This window comes from Sphaeramia orbicularis, chromosome 10 (genome assembly GCF_902148855.1).
Source record: "Sphaeramia orbicularis chromosome 10, fSphaOr1.1, whole genome shotgun sequence".
In the NCBI taxonomy this organism is placed as follows: domain Eukaryota; kingdom Metazoa; phylum Chordata; class Actinopteri; order Kurtiformes; family Apogonidae; genus Sphaeramia; species Sphaeramia orbicularis.
In genome coordinates this window covers 37,931,175-37,953,217 of record NC_043966.1, presented here as the reverse complement: position 1 = coordinate 37,953,217, position 22,043 = coordinate 37,931,175, and the positions used below count along the sequence as shown (strand labels likewise).

At 38.2% G+C, this 22,043-nt stretch overlaps 1 protein-coding gene across 2 annotated transcripts; it reads right to left on the bottom strand.

Moving 5' to 3' along the window:
* Positions 1–4,617: 4,617 nt before the first annotated feature.
* LOC115427603 (progesterone receptor-like) lies at positions 4,618–21,422 on the bottom strand. Of its 2 annotated transcripts, none has more exons than XM_030146198.1 (9): positions 20,178–21,046; positions 18,476–18,612; positions 18,096–18,212; positions 17,503–17,631; positions 17,170–17,379; positions 14,754–14,898; positions 13,062–13,192; positions 12,755–12,906; positions 4,618–5,787 (listed from the first exon to the last, which is right to left on the bottom strand). In XM_030146198.1, the coding sequence occupies exons 1-9, from the start codon at positions 21,044–21,046 to the stop codon at positions 5,623–5,625; spliced, it is 2,055 nt and encodes a 684-aa protein (XP_030002058.1). In that variant the 3' UTR covers positions 4,618–5,622. The 2 variants fall into 2 exon arrangements, with proteins under 2 accessions (XP_030002058.1, XP_030002059.1); XM_030146199.1 differs by having other exon boundaries at positions 5,623–5,787; positions 17,170–17,376; positions 20,178–21,422.
* Between the last annotated feature and the right edge of the window lie 621 nt (positions 21,423–22,043).

The following is a 22,043-nucleotide window of genomic DNA, read 5'->3' as shown; positions in this document are numbered from 1 at the left end:
ACTCAAAGTGCTAGAGACTAACTCAATAACTTACACTTATTTTTTATAGTTTGACTTGTCCTGTAAATTATTGTATGTTATAACTGTGTGTTTTATTTCATGCTCCCGCTTGGCCAAGACTCCCTTGGAAAAGAGATTCTTAATCTCAATGGGATCTTTTTTTTTTTTTTAATCTTTTTAATTTTTTTTTTCTTTTTTTAAAATAAAGGATATAATAATTGATTTTCACTGAAAAAAATGCAAAATAGAGACAATAATATTATAATTAAAGGATGAGAAATCACTCAAGAAAGGTTCAATCTAGAGAAATATTCATTTGTAAATTGCCACAAAAACAGCACCGGGTGTTTATGGGTTAAGACGTGCATGCTGGTGAAAAGCCCCTGAGGCCAAACTGCTGTTCAGTTGCAATTTCTAGTAATAAACAAGAGGAAACTCATTAGTTGCACCTTTGAATATCAAAACATAATTATACTCAGCGCATGGCACAAGGTCATCACTCATGTCTGATCTCGTGTCAGAGCCATAAAATCATGGATTTCCTACCGCTGCGATCCCTGCCTATGTTTTTTTTTTTTTTTTAATGCATTTGGACCTGGCTATGTCTTGGCTCAACACGGGCCAGGCCAGCTGCAGAAGTCTGTCTCCCCTCCTCTGCTCTCAGTGCTATCAGGTTGCCACTCCTCCTCCTCCCAGCCCATTACACAGGCCCTCTTTATGCTGCGCTAAAAGCTGCTCATGTTCAAACACTCCTGGGAAAAGCTCCTTAAAACACGTCAGGATGAGAGGCCTCTGTCTGGTAAAATATTAATAGGAAGTTAATTGGTTGTTAATGGACTGGTGCTTTGGTAGGAATCGCCCTCCATTAGACAGGACCGATGAAACAACCCATTCAGAGGTGTCCCCTTACCACCTTCACAATCTAATTGTTTTCCGGTCACTGTAGCCTTGAGATGTGGTAACCTGGTGTTAAAGACATTATTTCTCAAGTTTTATGTGAGGTCTTGCGAGAAGTTTTGTACCCTTCACCAACCACATTTTTCCTCAAGCAATGTGGGTGTCTGGTTACTTAAGGATTCCTCCCTATTAGAATTGCGCACTAATTTCTTTTTAATTTCCTCTGACATTTAGCCTTCTAACATCCACTCTTTTTACTCTAATCTGGATTTAAGGGTAGATTTATAACAGAAGAAGTTCAACACCAATATGCATGAATCAGACTTGGTTGACCTTTATTGTGATAAAATGCTGACACAAAAATTTTAATCTGTTTTTGGCTCTTTTGACTCCATCCCATTCACTGTGTAGAGTAATGTTGAGTATATCCACTGTCAGTGATGTAAAAACATATCTTAAATGATAAGAAATATTAAATTGTTTGGCATTATACTGACTTAGAATTACAATGGAATCTGCAGTAGCTCTGTAATGACTGCACTATGAATGTGATTAAAAAACTTGATGCTCTGCTCACCCACCATAATTACAAGTAACTAAATTAGATGTAATTTTATGTATTTTGCCTACAGATAACATTAATAAGCCCATTTATCTTTGATAATAAAACATGTTTTTTTTTTTCAACATTCTTTTAATTGGAATCAACGTTAAAAAAATATATATATAAAAAGTGATAGTCATACAAGAAAAACAATGCTTTTGGATTTCCCACATAACATAAATGCAGTACCTACCCCATCCCTCCCCCCACCCTACAAATTCCCAGGTAATACAACATGTTTTAACAGAACTCATTATTACCCCGCCACCCTGAAGGGGAGGCAAGGGGTATTGTTTGTTTGTTAACACTCTAGCAGCAAAACTATTTGTTGAATTCGTACCAAATTGGGTTTATAGATTGCTAATGACTCAGAATAGATCTGATTACATTTTGGGAAAAGTAGGTCAAAGTTCAAATTTTTTATTTATTTTTCAGATGTTTTTTTCCCCATTTACTTATAATGGGCGAAATTTCAAATGTCTGTAGCAGCAAAACTATTGGTGGAATTCATATCAAATTGGGTTTATAGATTGCTAGTGACCCAGAATAGATGTGGTTACATTTTGGGAAAAGTAGGTCAAAGTTCAATTTTTTTGTAAATTTTTCAAATCTTTTTTTCCCATTTATTTACAATGGGTGAAATTTCAAATGCCTGTAGCTGCAAAAATAGTGGTTGAGTTCATACCAAATTAGGTTTATAGATTGCCAGTGACCTAGAATAGATGTGGTTACATTTTGGGAAAAGTAGGTCAAAGTTCAAACTTTTTTTTTAATGAATTTGTAAAATATTTTTTCTTCTCCCATTTACTTACAATGGGCGACATTTCACATGTTTAAAAAAAAAAAAAATTGTTTCAATTTATTTCATACTTGGCACATGTATAGAGGCTATTGATGTGCTGACATGTCAATGCCAAAATAAGCTACAATATGTGCGAGGGGCGGGGTTTGTTGTGCCTGGTACCACTTGTCTCTTCTATAGTCACTGTCATGAGTAGCATTAAAAGTTATAACTACAGCTCACCACTTATTTACTTTATTATGCACAATAAACTTGATTTCATATCTCTTGCTTTCTCTCCAAAATTTGTAATTAAAGTTATGCATATTTATCTAGAGTACCATGTCGTATTAAATGCAGCCTTCTAAATAAAGGTGATCATTTGAGGAAATACAGTATATATGTGTAGAAGATTGAAACGCTGACATGGACTAAATATTGTGAATATGTCCTTTCTGTGCTGATTTGCTGTGAGTTGCACAAATGCAAATATTTATCTGACTCTACCTGTTTTTTTCCACAAGTTACACTAAATGAGTGAATGAACTTCCTGGTTGGCTTACATATCAAGTTCCTAAAAGAGTCATCAGGGAAAAACTGAAACATGTGGAGCCTGGAATACAGTCCTACAATATATATATTCTTTTTGTCTAATTCTTCTTATGTTCTTGTTAAAGGGTTTACATGTGACTCAAACCTTATCCAACTATATGAGTTTAAACATTTATGGAAGGTAAACTGTTGAGAGGTTCAAGTAAATGCTGAAGTAAAAGTTCAGACTCTTTTCTGTCTTTTTACTTCATCTTTTCTTCGTCTACACATAAGGAAACACTTTTAACTTTTGTTGTTTGTGGCCTCTGTGTTTGTGCTTTCTGTGGTTGTTGTTCCCCAACAGGAAAAACTCCCTCTTCTGCTAGAGTAGGCATGTAATATTGATGTGTAGCAGACTTAGAGAAACAAAAAATCAAATGGAATCTAAACTCAGTTCAAATGTCGACATCAACGCATACATTTTTGATCATTGCAAACCTACGAGACGCCATTCCTTTTAAGGGAAGCCACAGGAGGATGTGTAGCATGGAATATATTTAGAAATAAGTGATATTTCAGCATGTCTTTCAGTACCAACCTCGTTCAGCTCCAATTCATTTATGAGGGGGACAAATACTTGTTGAAAGAGGTTGTTCAGGAAATGGGACTTAAAACAGTGGTAGAGGTTAGGCAGACAGACTGCTTTTTACAGTTTGGGCTTTTAAATGCACAGTATAACTAAAATAAACCTACTCTTAAAAAACATACCCTTGAGACAATAGTAAGTACTGTAAAAATGAAGACAAGTCTACATGTTTTCCTATGACAAATCTAATATAACCTAAAATTAAAAACATCTTTGTGCAGTGAACGCTGATACATTCTATTAAGATGAATCTCCTTTCTCATAACTCTGACTATTTAATGGTAACCTCGCTAAAATACTCACTGACTGTGTCCAATTACATTATGAGGCAAATGTCAATGGATTCAACAGATGTTGTGCTTCGACACCACTGTGGAGCCACACTTGAACCAATGTAGGTTCAGAAGCCGCCACTAGATGGAGCCAAAACACAGGCAGTGCTTCCTAGATTTCAGATAAGCAACCACAGCTGTTTCCTTCCAGGATAAATTGATGGCCTCCTCCTTTGAACAGCTCTGTGAAAGTTCTGGTTTGCTGCCGCTGTGATCTATTACCTGGCAGACTGAAGACTGGGAATAATCTTTACGGTAGATAATGCAATAGTAGATAAGATCTGTCTGTTTGAAGCTTTCTCAGCCTCTGTCCGCCGAAATGAATCTATCAGACGCTGGAAAACCAGATGATTTTGACTGTTATCATCAATGATTTTTTTACCTTTTGACATCCACCTTTTCATGGAACCCAGTGATAACTGGAGGTTGCAGCCAAAACACACATACTAGACTTCATCTGAAAGGGACTGTCCTCTAGTGTCTGTTTAACATGTGGCTGAAAAACAATCTAATCTACCTCACTCTAAGTACAGCTTATATATAACCATAACACCTGCCTGAAAATGGGTCACCAGGTGGATGTTAAGAGCTTAACTAACATGGCCAATCTGAGCGGCACTGTACATTTGATTCTATTTTATGTTTATCTTTTTATGATGCTGGCTTAGAAATAGAACTGAACATCCTTTGCCAATTCACTGCCTGTTTGCTCCGTATTTCTATGTGTGACAAATAAACCCCCCTTGCACATGGCCTAAAAAATAAAAACAGAACACAATACAGAATGTGCTATTCACATCCTTCCACTGAAGTATTAACCAACACGTGAACACTCATGCTGCAGTTTTATTACAAGTTAAGCAGTAAATGTTGCACAGGAGCAGATTCTTTGATGGACATTTAGCAAAAAAATTCCCACAAATTGTGATGAGTACATGAGGACACACACAGCAAAGAGTTTGCAAAAAACATGTTAAGAAAATACAAGGGTAGAAAAGTTGGAAATGTATGAATTGTGGAAAAACTGTACTTGAATAAACACTCAAAAACAAGCAAAGCTTAAAAAAGTTTACCACAGTGTTCATAGTCGCTTCTTTTATCCAATTATCTCCTTCAGTTTGTTTCTGGTGTGTGTGTGTGTCATTACAGAAATGTATCAGTATACAAAGCAAATTCATGGACATTATGGAGTCACTTGAAGTTTACAAGTGTACAGGCAAAACATGGCACCATTCACATTTGGCACCGACACCTAAAACTATTAGTCAACCATGTATTTCTATGGATGAGAGCGTCTGACAAACAAACAATGTTTTATCTGCCTTGAGGCGAGACAGTTTGGCTTCTTAGCGTGCATGCCACAATAATTTATTAACAGTCAATCAACAACTTTGTTCAGCTCAGGTATGCACAATAACAGTCACTGTGAAAAAGACTGTACTACTGCTCAGGCAAGTTATGGTGATGGGAACTTTGCAAACATGAAACATTAGGAGGTGTTATCGTCAGTGTGAAGAGTTGAAGAAGTTTACGTGCTAGCTGCTGGGCTGACCATGGGTTTACGTGGAGGAATGCATGCTAAAAAGTGGTTTAACTACGTATTTAGCTCCAGAAGTGTTAGCTGTGCATATGACAACAGTTACAATGTGATTAGATTACAATAGACTGGAAGAATGTGCTGGACTCCCTTTGGCTCATGGTGATTCTGTAGCTTCTTTCAACCCGTGAGATCATACACCCTCTCTGGCCGTTACAGGTCCATCAGGACTGAGCGCCTGAGCTGCTGTGATGTACAAATCATCAATCATCAAGACTCTTTCTGTCTGTTTCTTTAGGCCGTGTTGTGGAACAGGATGGGCTTGACCACGCCTGAGAGGATCTTGGGCACGTGAACGCTCACAATCTCCGAGATCATCTCTGGGAAGTTGACACGGGTCTGCAGTGATTGAGCTTGGATGAACAGATCGTAGGTGAACTGGTATAACTTCCTCACAATCTGTAATGGAAAAAAAAAAAAAAGACAAAAAAAAAAGACAATAGTTGAAAAAGAGCAACGCCTCCAGATAAAACAGGAAATGAGCAGTGACACAGAAGCCTGTCTTTTGACATGAGGTTTAATAGGTGATTTAAAAGATGACACTGGTCTTAAGCTCCAGCGTAGAGTAAAACCTAAGGGCCTGAACGCAGCGCTGATCAACCCTGGTCTTCTGCCTAAAGGGCCCTAGCAGAAAATCCCCATCTGCCCCGAAGCTCATAAGGCATTAGAAGGTCTAAGATGTGAGCGGGACACAGTCAAAGCTGAGCCTTTAAGGGTAAATCCACGGTGAAAGACACAAGGCTGAAAATGCTTCTGCTCGTGGCAAGAGGATGAATATCTTCAGCATGTCAGTCCTCTGGTCACACCTACACAGGCGTGGAAAGTAAGCGCGTACAAACACTGTTAGTTAACTTAAAACTTCTGGAAGACAGTCAATTCAGTATCCGCAAAAAATCTGAGTGAAATAAGCTGTAGATTGTGTAGGTGGAGCATAACACGCTTTGACTGACATCTTTTAGTTTGTAATGTTTGCTACACCATCACTGCAGCTAAATGTGTTAACACTTTAGATCACCTTAAAATAGTGTAATAATATGCAAATGAGTCAATCATGTACCTTAATATTACACTATATTAGGAGATAGATAGATAGATAGATAGATAGATAGATAGATAGATAGATAGATAGATAGATAGATAGATAGATAGATAGATAGATAGATAGATAGATAGATAGATAGATAGATAGATAGATAGATAGATAGATAGATAGATAGATAGATAGATAGATAGATAGATAGATAGATAGATGTAAGAACATATTACACCTGCTTTAGCCTCTCGACACTGGCTCCTAGTTTGTTTTAGAATAGATTTTCAGATTTTATTGTTTGTGAAGTCAGACTCATTACATGGGTTGGCGTCTTCTTATCTTCATGATATTTTAATTGTCCACACTCCTTCTTGTTTACTGAGGTCAGCTGACCAGTTCCTCCTGGTTGTTCCAAGGTCCAGACTGAAACACAGGGTTGAGTGGACCTTTTCTGTAATTACTCCTAAGCTGTGGAACAGCCTACCTCTCCATATCAGGTCCTCACCTACAGTTGATACTTTTAAAACTAGTTTTAAAACCCATTTTTATTCTTTAGCTTTTAAACCGGACTGAGAATTGACATTTTGGTATTACTTCATTTTATTTTATTTTACTAGTGTAGATTTTATTATCTGTTTTTACCCCTTGGCCTACTTATGACTGACGGGGTATTGTAATCGTTTTGTTGTCTGTCTGTCCGTCCGTCCGTCCGTCTGTCCATTCAACGACATAATCGCATTATCTGAAGAATGCATTGACATATCTGCACCAAATTTATACTGTGGATGCATCTTGGCATGGAGCAGAAGCCTATTGAAAATAGGTGACCATGACCTACTTTTTCAAGGTCCAATGGCCTTGAGCATTTAAAATATCTGAGTACTTTCAAATATAAATATGTATGTAATACGTTTTATAATGAGACATTCATTCATTCATTTTCTGAACCTGCTTTATCCTCACTAGGGTCATGGGGGTCACTGGAGCCTATCCCAGCTACTTATGGGCGAAGGCGCAGTACACCCTGGACATGTCACCAGTTCATCACAGGGCTGACATATAGAGACAAACAAACAATCACTCTCACATTCACACCTATGGGCAAGTTTTATATCTAAGTCATTGTCCCATACCCATCACCGTGTACTTTATGATCTGGATTCCTGGCCTTCATTAAGCCTAAGGAGAAAGCAGCATTGGTATATCTTTATGTACAAAGCCATAGTGGGTAAACTCCCTTCATATGTATGTAATCTACTATCACTCACACACAGCTGCTAGAACTTTCATTCCACTAGATGGCTGCTCTAGCAGGTACCCAGGATTTGCACAGAACTTGGTAGAGCCACTTTCTCTTATTTTGTGCCATGGTCATGGAACAATCTTCAGAACACATTACAGCTTAATGATTTGGTCTCACTGGGAGAGTTCAAAGCTCTGATGAAAAAAAAACACTGTGTTACTGAAGAGTGCAATTGCTTTTCCTAAGATGGATTTTGTTGTATGTGTCTGTTGTCCTTTGTATGTTTTTGTGTTTTATTTTTTAATTTTTAAAACTTTGTAATGGTGTGCTGTCTTGGCCAAGTCTCCCTCGAAAAAGAGATTTTAATCTCAAGGGATTTCCTGGTTAAATAAAGGTTAAATAAAATAAATAAATTTAGATTAACTGATTAACCTATCAGTGCATGTCTTTGGATGATGGGAGGAAGCCGGAGTACCCGGAAAGAACCCACACAGACATGGGGAGAATATGCAAATGCCACACAGAAAGGTCCCACCCATCGACTGGTGTTGAATATAATATAATATATACAAAAACAGTCTAATCTAAATTATGGAGCAGTAACTTTCAACAGAATTTTACACTATATTTGGCCGAGGGGTGTTAAAAGTGCACAGCATGCTATTTATTTCTATTTCTGCTTGAATCAGTACAGCACTTTGGTCAACATCTGCTGTTTTTAAATGTGCTTTAGAAATAAAAATGACTTGACTAGAAATAACAGCTAGCAGCTAACTAACTACCTTATTAGATATATGTACTGTATATATATATATATATATATATATATATATATATATATATATATACATATGAATCAGTTGTCGGACTGTTAGCAAGTAGCTAAATGTTGTTGTCAGCTACTAGCTAACAGGAGGACAACTGCAATCATTATTATAATTATTTTGCTAAATTAACTACCTAATATCTTAATTCCCTAGCCCAAGTACACACAATTTAAAGCAAATATCAGAAATTTTACCAAAAGTAAATGACTGTGTTTGACAAATTTACAATACTTATAGATATTCACTTTTCACTTTTATGTGGCTGCATAAAACTCTACATTAAAATACTTAATAGGCTATTGTGTATTTATATGTCTAGAAGTCTTAAAACTTTAGTGCTTGATTGTTTTAATTATTTTAGCTCTCAGTTGAATGATTCCACTTTATTGTCATTGCATGTGTCATAAGACAGTGATATGCAGGTTGTATCTAAACAGAGGAGGAAAACGGCTGGATATTATGATATAAATATGCTGAGGTACAATCAATAATATAGTATTTACAGTAAACACAGAATATGAATATGTACAATATGAATGTGCAAAATGAAAGCAGATTTTTTTGTGTCCAGAGTTCCCTTTCATCATATTGTAATTCAAGTGGTCGGAGAGGACACAAGGCTTCTGCATCTACCCCTGGCCAGTGTTTTCCAAAAACATACCCTGTGACGCAGACTGTATGTGTTCACAGGCTTTTTCAGACCTCAGGTAGGAGGTTAAACAGGAGGTTGACAGCTGTAATTTCTAAATAGATTCTGTCAGATGTGACCTAGACACGACTCTACTGCTCTACTCTGTGTTCCCTTATGACACTTGGAAGTGGCTTCATTTTCCATAACAGCACGACACAGCATCAGCTTTATCTTTTGATCCAGACCAAGAGGAGAGAGCTGCACAAGGACGATGTTTATTTTGCTAGATTTTGACTACTTCAGCTTTAAGCAGAGTTTTTAGGTATCTGTGTTTAACTTAACATTTTACATTTGAGCACAAACATCTACACTTATACTCCCTGACACAATTCAGTCTCAAAATATAGAGAATGTGGAATAATGGTGTCTGTGTTTTGTTTCTGACATTGATAAAAGATAGGTACTGTATTACTACATACTCCATACTAACATGCTAATTACAAAAAAGCATGCAAAATTTTTGTGTATGTCCAATATTGCAGTATGAAACTAACAGTGTACTGCATATATTGCATACCATTTGCAGGTAACTGTCGTAATAAGCAAGCTGTGGATACTTTGGCAGCATGAATATCCCACAATGCAATGCCGTCATGGTAACAATGGGGAGTGACAGAGGTGAGAAGAACTATATTATTGAGATAGACTGGTTTCCAAGGTTACATACAATTGGTAAAGAAGCTTTTAGGAAGTTACATATATTCACACCCTGAGCAGTATGTCTGGGAAGTGCTTATTTACACAATATATGCTGAATATTAGCATAGGTTTGTTTATGTACTACATAATAATGAATTTTTAATTTTTTATATTAGAAATGTTTAATAGTCTTCACATGATACTAAAATGCTGTGATTTTCAGTTAAGAGTTCACTAAGTGCAGGCAGTGACAGCTGTCCTTGTACACCCTCTAGTGGTTGCAGTTACAACAACCAACAATCTATATTTATGCCTTTATAAGTGAGTCTTGAAAAGAGATCTGAGAACTTATCAGATCTGTCTCATGTCTGTACTGTTTATTTCTAAATGTCTCGAGCAATTTATCTTACTTTATAACTGGGCTTAACATAGCTGTATTTGTAGTGTTTTCACTTTCAACGATTACAAAATGGAAAATCCCAGTAAACTCGTCCTCCAATTGATATTATTCATTTATTAGTCAAACGATAATTCCAGACACTGCTGTAAGGTCAACTGTCTTTCACTTATAACAATATTAACAGACAGTTGAGTCAGACACATTCATTTAACTGCCTGGTAAAAGTCACCTCTCACGAGATTTCGATTCTACCAGTAAATGACACGTTTACAATAATCCATTCAAAAGAGTCTAAGTCTCCTTTTGTTGTTTATTTCGCTGGAAGATAAAGCATAATTAGGACTCATTTTTAGTCCTACAAAGAAAAGCCAAATGAACTCTAACCCTACCTCTAACCCTTGACTGAGGCAAGCTATAAAAAGCTTGCAAATTAATTTTTGCACACACCTGAATGTACGGAGGGAGGGCAGACAAAGACCACACAATGCCACTGTACAGTAAGCAGAACATTGTGCAGGTCTGTTTCATGCAGGAGGCACAAGTGTCAAACTCACAGGGGATATGACATCTGCTTTTTGCTGCCTTTCTGCCAAATTAGATGCCCAGTCTGCATCACTCGCAAACTGTCAATTGTATTTATAAAGCACATTTAAAAACAACAGACGCTGACCAAAGTGCTGTATGGATTCAAAGCAGGAATGGAAATTAAAAAAAAACAAAACATAAAATCTACACAAGTAAAATAAGATGAAATGAAGTAAAATAAATAAAATGCCAAAATGTCAATTCTCAGTCCGGTTTAAAAGCCAAAGAATAAAAATGGGTTTTTATACGAGTTTTAAAAGTATCAGCTATAGGTGAGGACCTGATATGGAGAGGTAGGCTGCTCCACACTTTAGGAGTAATTACAGAAAAGGTCTGCTCACTCCTGTGCTTCAGTCTGGACCTTGGAACGACCAGGAGCAACTGGTCAGCTGACCTCAGTGAACAAGAAGGAGTGTGGACAGTTAAAAGATTAGAATGAAAAATAGGCGGCAACCCATGTTATGACATAAAAACAAACAGTAAAATCATAAAATCTGTTCTAAAACGAACTGGGACCCAGTGTAGCAAGGATAAAACAGACGTAATATGCTCTCGCTTACGTGTGCCAGTTAAGAGGCGGGCAGCAGCATTTTGGACCAACTGAAGGCGAGACAGCAGAGACTGAGACACACCTGAGTAGAGGTTGTTACAGTAGTCAACCGAGACGAGAACAAAGCATGAATCACCTTCTCATAGTCTTTGATGGAGTTAAAGGCTTGGCTTTAGTAAGGATCCTTAGCTGAAAGAAACCAGCTCTAACAACTGCATTTATTTGTGTATTAAATGCGAAGGTGCTGTCAAAAATCACCCCCAAATTTTTAGCAACAGGTTTGTTGTAGGGACCCAGGGGGCCAAACTGTGTCTCTTGTTATTTTTATTCAAGCAGGTGTGTGCAGAGCTGTACAGACAAAAAGCATAAGCTTAGTTTACATGAGTCTTTACACATGACTGAATACCATTAGTTCAGAATGAATCACTTCAGTGTTGATTGACTTTGAATGTAATATTTAGCTGACATAACTGGATATGCATGTAATGTCAATGAACGGTGAATAGAAGGAATGAGTACGTCACTCTGCAGTTTGTGACACTGAAATTACAGCCTATTTTGGCTGTTTTTGGGTACTTTTGAGTTTGCCTTTATATATCAAATACAGAAATGTTTACTATACCCATGTTCGGAATCTATTTTTTCAGCACAACTTCATCTATCTCATCTGCCTGTTATTTTTTTTTACTTTAACCTACTATATCAACACAAAAGGCCAAAAAACACACAAAAAATATAAAATCCGATTTGAAAAATGTATATAATTTATGGCATAAATAACACAAAGATGCTTAACGAACCTTTTCAAAGACTTTAAAAGTAAATATTGGTTCCAAGTACAAGGTATATAAAATCAAAATTGTAATAAATTAAAACTATACTGAAACATTTGACAAAAAAGCGTATCTTTATATAGCCCCCACCTCACCCCCCCACCCCCAGTCCTCCCAGTTTCCGCATCCAGTTCAGGTGGGGTCATTCTCACCCTTACCTGTAATGTTAATGCAGTCTGTGGATTAGAATCTGCAATTTCGGCAAGTTTTTTCCATTTTGGAAAAAGGACAAAAAAATGGGAAAGATGTGGTCAGAAATATAAGCCCCCCCACCACCACCACCTCATTTTCATACTTTTATTCACGTTTGTTTGCTCTGGTTTCAAAACATCATATCTCTGGTTCTATTTGCTCTATTAACATCAATTATAAAGTGGGAGAGTGTTTCAAGTCTGCACTTTCAAATGCAGTTGTCCCCATTGGTCTATGTGACCATCTTCCGACGCTATGACGTGTTCAAAATGTCATGGGTTTGAGTCACGGGGCTGTGACCGTGGACCCCTAAGGGTTAATACACTAAAGGGTATGGCACCTGTTTTAAACTGAAAGTAGAATTATGTTTTACCGACTGGAGGTAGTCCAGCAGCTGTGTGAGCTGAAACAGTCTCTGTGTACGGGTGGTCTCTCCGTGGTGACTCGCCAAGCGGTCCAGCTCCTTGATGTAGGAGGTCCGCAGTTCATCAAAGCAACGCTGGCTCTTCAGCCCATCCACTGGCACTGTGACCATAAGGACAGAACACAACAGTAACTCTCAGCAACTTCATCCATCCCATCAATTCTGTGAGGTATGGCCCCACTCGACTGTGGCTGTGTTTCACTTACTGAGTTTACAGTCAAACTATTATCTGAGAAATTGTTCCCAGTGGACTTACTGATGCTGAAGAGGACCAGCGCCTTCATGCAGAGGAACTCCTCTTGGGTGACCTTCAGCATACAAAACCTTTGGGACAGCAGCTTCATCCGCACACAGTGCTCGTACATACTGGATACTTGCATCCGCTGACTGTGACGAAAGGAGTAGGGGGGGGGGGGGACACAACACAAGAGGAGAAAAAAAAAAGTATAAGGTGTGACAAAAGGAGAAGGCAGGAGCCAAGAGAGGGTCAGGCAGACAGAAATATAAAAGGGGAGGAAGACAATTAATGGCAGCATCAACGAGAGTGAAAGAGAAGAGGAAAAAGCAGCAGAGGTGAGAAAAATGAGTGAGAAGGATAATGGAAAAAGAGAATGACACAGAGGCAGAGAAAAATGAGGGTCAGTTATGGGGGCAGGCGGATCCATTACCGCAGAGGTTTGAAGCAGCGGCGTACACTGACACTGATATAATGTGCACTCAATGACTTTGGCTAATGTTTGGCTAATGTTGCACAAGACAGCATCCAAGTTAAACCTTGTCTAAGGGCCTCGGAGGAACTTTATAATTTCCTCTTCAACAAGTCAAGGAGATGACTGATGGGGGGGGGCGTCAGGATTCTTGTACATTTTCACGCACATATGTCACCAAAGTCTTAACTACACATTGATTGTGTTGATCTGTGCTGATAAACAAACGATCAGTATCTTCAGAAGTTGGCTCGGATGCTAACATTAAGATGGAATTTGTGAGTTTTGTAGGAAAATAACAGTAGAAAAGTTAATAAGCGATAACATCTGGATTTTTTTCTGTTTACATTGAACTGTTTTTATTCACATGATCAATGTTCGCGTTATAAAATGCACTTAAATTTTGTATGCTTTTTATAGTTATTTTTTTACAAGGAGAAAAGGGTTGATTCATAACCTGGAAACCCCACATAGGTGCACTGGAGTAAGACTTAGCAAATAATTCTTTAACAAGTCTGTATGTTGGCGTGATGGTGGGTGCGGTTTCATGATATTCCAATAAACCTAGTATGACGATGAAAACTTACACAATTAAAAGCCACATAAAGTGTTTGTCAAAGAAAGACCAAGCTCAGATTAGAAACTTTAGATAGATAGATAGATAGATAGATAGATAGATAGATAGATAGATAGATAGATAGATAGATAGATAGATAGATAGATAGATAGATAGATAGATAGATAGATAGATAGATAGATAGGCAAGGTGGGTCAAGTGTCTTGCCCAAGAACACAACAGACTGATTAGGACAGAGAGGGATTCGAACCACCAACCCTTCAGTTATTGGATGACCCATTCTACCTCCTGAGCCATGGCTACCTCTTTTTTTTTTTTTTTAAAGAACTTTTACCTAAATGTCAAATTCTAAAGGGTAAGGCTTCATGATTTTGGAAAAAATAACACGGAAATATTTACAGCAATAACAAAAAATGCTGGAATTGTCACTAAAGGATTTGACCAGACCTATTGGGATAGGATTTATTAAACTACAATAATAGCTCTGATTTTGCAGGGGAGTACATCTGCATAGAGCATAATAGTAATAATTCACAAAAAGGAAAAAAAAAAAAAAAAAAAAAAAAAAGTTCAGGTCACTACTATGAGAACTTTATCCACACGGCCTTAAATCATGTTACTGTACCGTGGATGAAATGTGAAGGGGAAATTTTCCACAACTTACTCATTGAAAACCAGGTCTGGAGCAAAGTAGAGCATAGAGCTGTTTGTAAGTGTGTAGGACCTCCAGCCCAAAGCAAACACCATCACCCCCATCCATGACAACTGGATCACTGTCATCTGATCGTCCACGTGGAGGTCACGGAATCCTGCGAAAAACAACATTAGCACAACTACTTTATATAAGGTTATTAATCACTGTTTATTTGTAGTTTCACAACATGACAACACTATTAACAGTGAATAAAAAGGAACTAAACCAGCTGCGTTCAACATACGGCCTGCGGGGTGATTATGTGAAATGCAAAAGAAAAATTATACTGAAGATATTAAGTTCAAGGTCAAGTTTGCTTACATAGCGCATTTAAAACAATGCAAAGTGCTGTGCAAAGTTGTAGATAAAAACACAAGATATGATGAAACTAGTAAAATAAAAATAAACACACAATATACTCAAACTGATAGAAACAGACACGCAACAATAGGATAAATAGAATCTAAAACACAACCAGGTGATAAAACAAAAAGTCATGCAATTGTATTAACCCATAAACACCCAAACAGCCACCGGCGACACAAACCATCTACAGATATAAACTGTTTAATACCTGTTCATCCACTAATGTTATCAATACATGTAAATAATTGGTGTAAAATACAGTTTGTCATCTTTTCACGGTCATCAGCTATGACCCATTTGGACGTTCAGAGGCTCTGTAGTGAACGTGGAACCACCGTCATCTTCTACAACATTGATTCACCAGTAAAACCCATGGAGTTGGATCAATGACAGTGGATGGAGACACATGTTTTTACATTCAGTTAGCAATATCTTTGCTGAAAAAGTAACTTTTTCTTCATTTTTCTCTTTTAACTTTGAATTTACTCTGAGTTTTCATGAACATCTACATGATCTGTGAATTAAATATAGGAAAATACGTGATTTATGACAAAAAATGCCAAATACAGAGGATAATATTATTTTTTTAAAAATTGGTGATAAATCCGTTAAGAAAGGTAGAAATAGAGAAAAATTAATTTGGGAACTGCCACAAAAGTAGCACTGGGTCTTTATGGGTTAAAAGCCAGTAAAAGATGTCAAAATCATTTTAGTTCAGGGGCCACATACGCACTAACTTGATCTCAAGTGGGTCGGACCAAATAATGACAACTCCAAATTGTTGTCGTTTTCATTCATTCATTAATTTCATTCATTTATTTGTTTATTTTGAGCATTTAAAGAATACATACAAGTTCAAAATTCCAAAAAACATTCATTTACACTTGAAAAGGAGTGGGAAGAAGAAAAACTGATTTAATCGCAGCCCCATTCTCATCATCAAATAACGTTTTAAATACACACTCCTGTCCTTAGACTTCAAGCCAGAACAATGAACAAAATAGGCCTATACCATATTAGAATAAACTTAGTCGACAGTATTTACATTATCTAACCAAAATGTGTGTGAAAAATAGAAACAAAGTACATTCATGGTGGTGTTACTACGGGTAACAATTAACTGTTAACTTACATTATAATAATTACATACCAACAATGGTAAGAAAAACTACAATACCACAGATGGTAAAGGGCAGCACAAACCAGCAATGGTAAGAACAACACCAGTAGGTAAAGGACAACACATACCAACTAGATGAGGAACAAGTACACATTAATTTTAGTGTTAAAGAAGTAAAATTACATGAAAATGTACATTTACAAACAATCTTTTCACAAAAATGTGAATAACCTGAAAAGTCTCAAGAGAAGTGTAATTTTAACAATATTCTGCCTGATACTAAATGTTTTATGTATTTGTAGATCCACTGTGATCTGTGAGTTGTAATGCACATGTGTAAATGATAAACTGAGGCAAAATATTGTTAAAATTGCACTTAATTTTCATAACAAATTTCAGGTTTTTTATGTTATTTTGTTTGTTTCAAGTATAGTTTGTAGACTTAAAGATTTTCATAATGTATTTTTACAATTTCACTCTAAAACATAGAGAAAAGTTTGGAGTTGACATTATTTATAGATTATTATGTTATTATTTTACTAGTCTGTCCCTCTGGAGATCATATTGAGCTGAATGTGGCCCCTGGATTAAATGAGTTTGACGCCCCTGGACTAAACCTCCAGAGCCACTCCTTAAATGTGAACACATCTCCCTCTAGTGGCTACAATTTGAAAAGTCTGTTTTTATTGCATAGACCCAGCTGCCATGAAATCTGGCAGAGCATACAGGTTTGAGTGCCCAGTGCTAACAGATACACACTCTCTCCTATAACTCACTCTCTCTCCTATAAATGTAAATGAACTGTAAATGATATGTGTTGCACAGTTGATGCTCCTTTTTGAGAAGCAAAAGAAATGAGCATTCCCTTTGGACTCCTTTTTTTTTTTTTTTTTTTTTTACCTGGTATCGCCTTGGCCCAGCGCACCACAGTCACCAGCTGCCTCTCCCCCAGCTCATTCAGACTGGTGAGCAAGGACACGGGGCTGTCTGGTTGGGCGTGGTCGTGTCCGGCATTGACCACAGCCGGTTCGATGGCCTGCAGGACACTGAGCAGGGACAGGCAGGAGCGCAGGGTTGGCGGGATGCCGAAAGCAAGCGCCTGGGATGCTGCTAAATAAAGAGACACTTAAATTACAACAGTTTTATCAATGCAATAATTCTAAATATGTTAAACAGGGTGTCACAGGACAACTCGTGCGACACTTGCTCCTTTGTTTTAACACTATTTCTCACCGCTTTGACCCCGGGAAATTGCACTTCTGGGCTCCAAGACCCTCTCTCCTCTTTCTCCGGACCCCCAGGCACCGGCGCTTTGCTCCTCCTCAACGTTCCTCGTCTGTCCAGCTCCCTTCAGCCTACGCCCTAAATGACAACACAAACAATACAGGCATATGATGAAGACATAATGATAATACAGCGATAAGACGCGTCTGCTTCGAGCTGTTTTGTCTCATTACTATGCTACAGATAGCTGGGAAATAGAACTTGTTTGTATGGAACAATATTAATGGGGATACACTTGAATAATCAGCCTGTGGAGTGTTCCTTATCGTAATGATGTGGGAAGCTTCTTGAAAATTGGCTGCTGGGCCAAATAAAAAAAAAAAAAATAAAAAAAAAGCACTCTTGGCCTTGGATTTCAATTTAGAACAGTGCATTTAAGCTGGAACATTTGATTAGTAACTTGATCCAAGCTATGTAAAGTATTTGACCACCCCAACCCCATTTTCCAACTGTGTGACAGATACTTTACTCGAATTGCGTACAACAGCGCAGACAGCAGGTATTTAACTTTCTTCTGTCTTTTCTGATCTGTTGTTCCTCACCCTTAAGGCTCATCCCAGACATGAAGCATCTCTTCAAACGACACGAGGCGCAGTTTTTCCGCCTCAGTTTGTCGATGGTGCAGTCGTTTCGGCTGGCGCACAGGTGGTTCTGCTTACCTGGAGGAACACAACAGTCCTGCTGGATGAAGGAGCTCCACAATGTCTCAGTTTTTCACTCGTAGCAACGATACGTGGGTGTTTACTGGTAGCAAAATAACTTAGTTTCATAATGTCAGGTCACTGTGCTCTGAGTGCATAAGCAGGTGAGTGGGTGTTAAATATTAAATCAGTGCATGATTAATTGTATGTGTAGTTGATGTGTGTGTGTGTGTGTGTGTGTGTGTGTGTGTGCACTGCTGCTTTTTGTCCATTGCCCTCACCTGCAGCGGCCCTTTTGAAAAACACTTTGCAGCTGCCACAGGTGACTGCTCCGTAGTGACAACCTGAAGCATCGTCGCCACACACCTGACACACTCTTCTGTCAGACAGGTACACACCTGGGAACAACTCCTCAGATCTGGACACACAAAACACACAAGATAAATGACAGATTCACATTTAATCCTGGGGCAAAAATATAGGTAAAACTGTTTTTTTTTTACTGGTTTTAATTATTTGAATAATGGACTGTAAATTGTATCGTAGTTGAATTGTAATTGTAAGGCAGTGGTTCACAACCTTTTTTGGCTTGTCACCTCATTTTAACATCACAAATTTTTGGCAACCCCAGACATTCAAAACGGAGACTTTTTTTTTTTTTGCTAAAAGTAATTTGTTTTTGATCATGCTCTACTATGTTGCAAATAAACGTTAATTTTAGATGATATTTAGTCTATATAATGTATATTATTATGGACAGAGGCAGAAAAACCAGGTGTAGTGTAGATTTCTGCACAAAGTGAGTATTATATTTTCCTTGGTCAGGATATATACAGTCAGTCCAGCTTGTATTTACAAGGCTGACAATTAATACTGAAACTATGAATTATGAATTATGAAAGAGCTGCAGCATCTGAAACCAACCACAATAAACATCTGAAAGATAAACAGTACCACAGTGCTTCAGTTTCAGCTTCACAGTTTGTCATGTCTTTGATGTATTATGATTGTCTCTCTCAACTCATCATATATTTTTTTATTAGTAAGTTTTTATTTTTATTTTTTATTAATTACAAGAAATTTCAGGCGACCCCATTTGAATTCCAGGTGACCCCACGTGGGGTCCTGACCCCAAGATTGAAAAACACTGTTGTAAGGTGATGTCCTCAAATGTCTTGTTTGCTCCAAAACCTAAAGATGTTCACTTTACTATCACAGAGAAGACAAACAAAAAAAATATCATATTTAACAAGCAGGAGGATTTTAGGTACTTAGCAAAATAGCTGCTGATTCATTTAATAGTAATGAAAGCAGTGTGGTTCTAATAAGACCTCCTGCTTTTTACAAAGGAAAACAGACAAGCAGCAAACCTTTGGCTAAATGATTCCAGTGTGAAGTCTTTTTAAGGTATTAAACACATTTTTTTCCACAGGATCAGCAACAGGTGCTGTATCTCTTGTTTACAGGGCGACTGATATATGAACTGGTATTTTGGGTAGTAAGTCACAGCACAAATAAGGCCAGCCCTGGAAAGTTAGGGAAAGGGTGAACTTAGATGACGCTCAGCACAACTTCGCCAAGGCCAAATAGAGCATACGGAGCTGTCTGAGGAGGAATGATTTAACTCTGATATTGTTACACAGCTGCTTCTGCAATGGGATAATGTGTAATGATGTCTCTGTGAGTGTGTTCTGTATGGTTTAATTGAATGGTTCTGCAGAATGTGCTGATGGCATTTACGCACACAAATTAGGAGGGTAGGCAAGTGAAGACTAAAATAAGAAGAAGTGAATTTAGAAGCCCACTTATTATAAAGCTTAGTAATTGAATGACCGGTTATAATATGTTCAGCCTTTTCCTGGTTTATTACCGAGGCAGGACTGAACTAGTGAAAGGAAAGAATGTGGCTCTTGACAGGAGAAAAACTTTTTATCCAAGTATAACATGCGTGTCAGAACAAGACATTGAAAGCTCCTACTTTACCTGAAAGTCTGTTCTGGGCAATCCATCCAGGGTGAACGCTCGGTCTTGATGCTGGAGTATGAGACCTGCCCTTGAAGAACCGCACTTGGGTAACTTTCCATTTTGTCGTACTCTGCGCGCATGTCACCTTTACCAACCCGCTCGCTTTTGTTGTACCATACACAATGACATCCTTGCCTGGATCCATGTGGGTTTTGCCCACAATTACAGTATTTACACAACATATTGTGTCCACCTGGTCCGCTTCTTTCTGGCTCGGTTCCATCGCTGTATGCGCGCTCATTTGCGCACCACGCACCCGTCGTATCTCTGAACAGGCTTGGATTGGCAGAGTATGATGAATATTGTTTCAAAGGGGACATTCCATCCATTTGAGGGGTCGCGGGGAGCTCTGCCACCGGGTTCATAAACAAGTTTGATTCCTTGCACACGTATCTGGTGATAACCGGGCCGCGCGTAACGGTCTGCGCGCAGTCCATTTCACCCGATCGGAGCAGATCCATACAGCTCACCTGTTGTGCGTCATGGCACACTTCTCTGAAATCATCCTCTCTGTGGGTTTTATCACGGGGTTGACACCGCACCCCGTCTGGGTTCGTAATTCGAGACACCCTTAACTCGGCTGCCATTACTCTGGAATTGATCCCCACATTAGGGTCGCAGTCAGTAAAGGCGCTGCTGGAGCACTGGTTCGTGTTGTGGAGCGGAGAAGACACAGAATCCAAACCCAAAGACACGGACACTGCCTTACTGAGCCCTGCAGTGGTCGGATACGCACAGGTGTCCGCAGTATCCAACGGATCAGACTCATTTACCATCAGAGAGTTAGAATGATCTCCTAAATCTGACAACCTTAGTGGAAAAGCCATCTTCAGAGGACCTCGTTAGTTTTTAGTTCACGGTTTACGCAGAGAATGACACTTTTTCAAGGCAATAAAAAAAAAAAAAAAAAAAAAAAAAAAAAAAAAAAACGCCTACCCAGTGTGACTCCGGTTACAAGTCTCACAGGACTGGAAAATCGGATCGGATCTGTCGCTGACACTGGGTTGCTTCACGGAAGGGACATCCCGTCGGTCCGTTCCATGAACTTTTACAAAGTCCTCTGTTTCCAACCACAGATGAGTATTCACGCTTAGAATCACTGTTAGAAACCGCAGAGGAGGACTTCTATCCCTGGCATTTAGGTGCGCTTAACACACTAAACTAAAACCCCTTAATGTTACTTATTTTCTCATGTGGAATCCCAGCGCCGCGCCTCCCGTTATTTAGCAGCGTAAACTTAGATCAAATCTCGCGAGAGTTGCCGTATTGTAAAACAACCCGCACACAGCAGTGAACAGGCTTCCGTATGACCTCTGTAATTACACTTAACACACTATAAATAAAAGACCTTTATGTTTGTCTACCAAATTTACCAAATAAAAGCAAATATTTTATTAATGATCCCTGAAGTGGTGACGGATCGTTAAGTTGTATTTTCTCACATCTATTTATTTTTGGACATGTTGATGGATGAGGACGTCAACAAGAGACAGGTGAAGAAGCTCAGAGTACATTGGAGTGCTTTAACAGCTAAATGTTATCAAAATCTAATCAGTGCTGTGTATTCAACATGTCAACAAGAGAAGGGCGAGCCATCTCAGAATACCCTGGCTCACTCACACAGACAAAACACAGACTAAATATGATCAGTGTCTGTCAAATTTAATCTAAATTCCTCCTACTGAACAATAAAATAGTCATTATTCTTCAATGCGGGGTTCTGGCAATGAAATATCAAATATTGAGATGTAGCAGATGGTGGACGATGTTACTGTATACATCAGAGCATCCATGCCAATAAAAGTTTTAATTTCTGTTTATATT

Bases quoted from the DNA above. Each gene is read 5' to 3' on its own strand.
- LOC115427603 (XM_030146198.1), bottom strand. From the start codon at position 21,046: ATGGCTTTTCCACTAAGGTTGTCAGATTTAGGAGATCATTCTAACTCT. The intron at 18,613-20,177 runs GTAAAGTAGGAG...TTGTGTGTCCAG, and splicing joins TGCCCAGAACAGACTTTCAG to ATCTGAGGAGTTGTTCCCAG. The intron at 12,907-13,061 runs GTAAGTCCACTG...TTATGGTCACAG, and splicing joins GCTGGTCCTCTTCAGCATCA to TGCCAGTGGATGGGCTGAAG.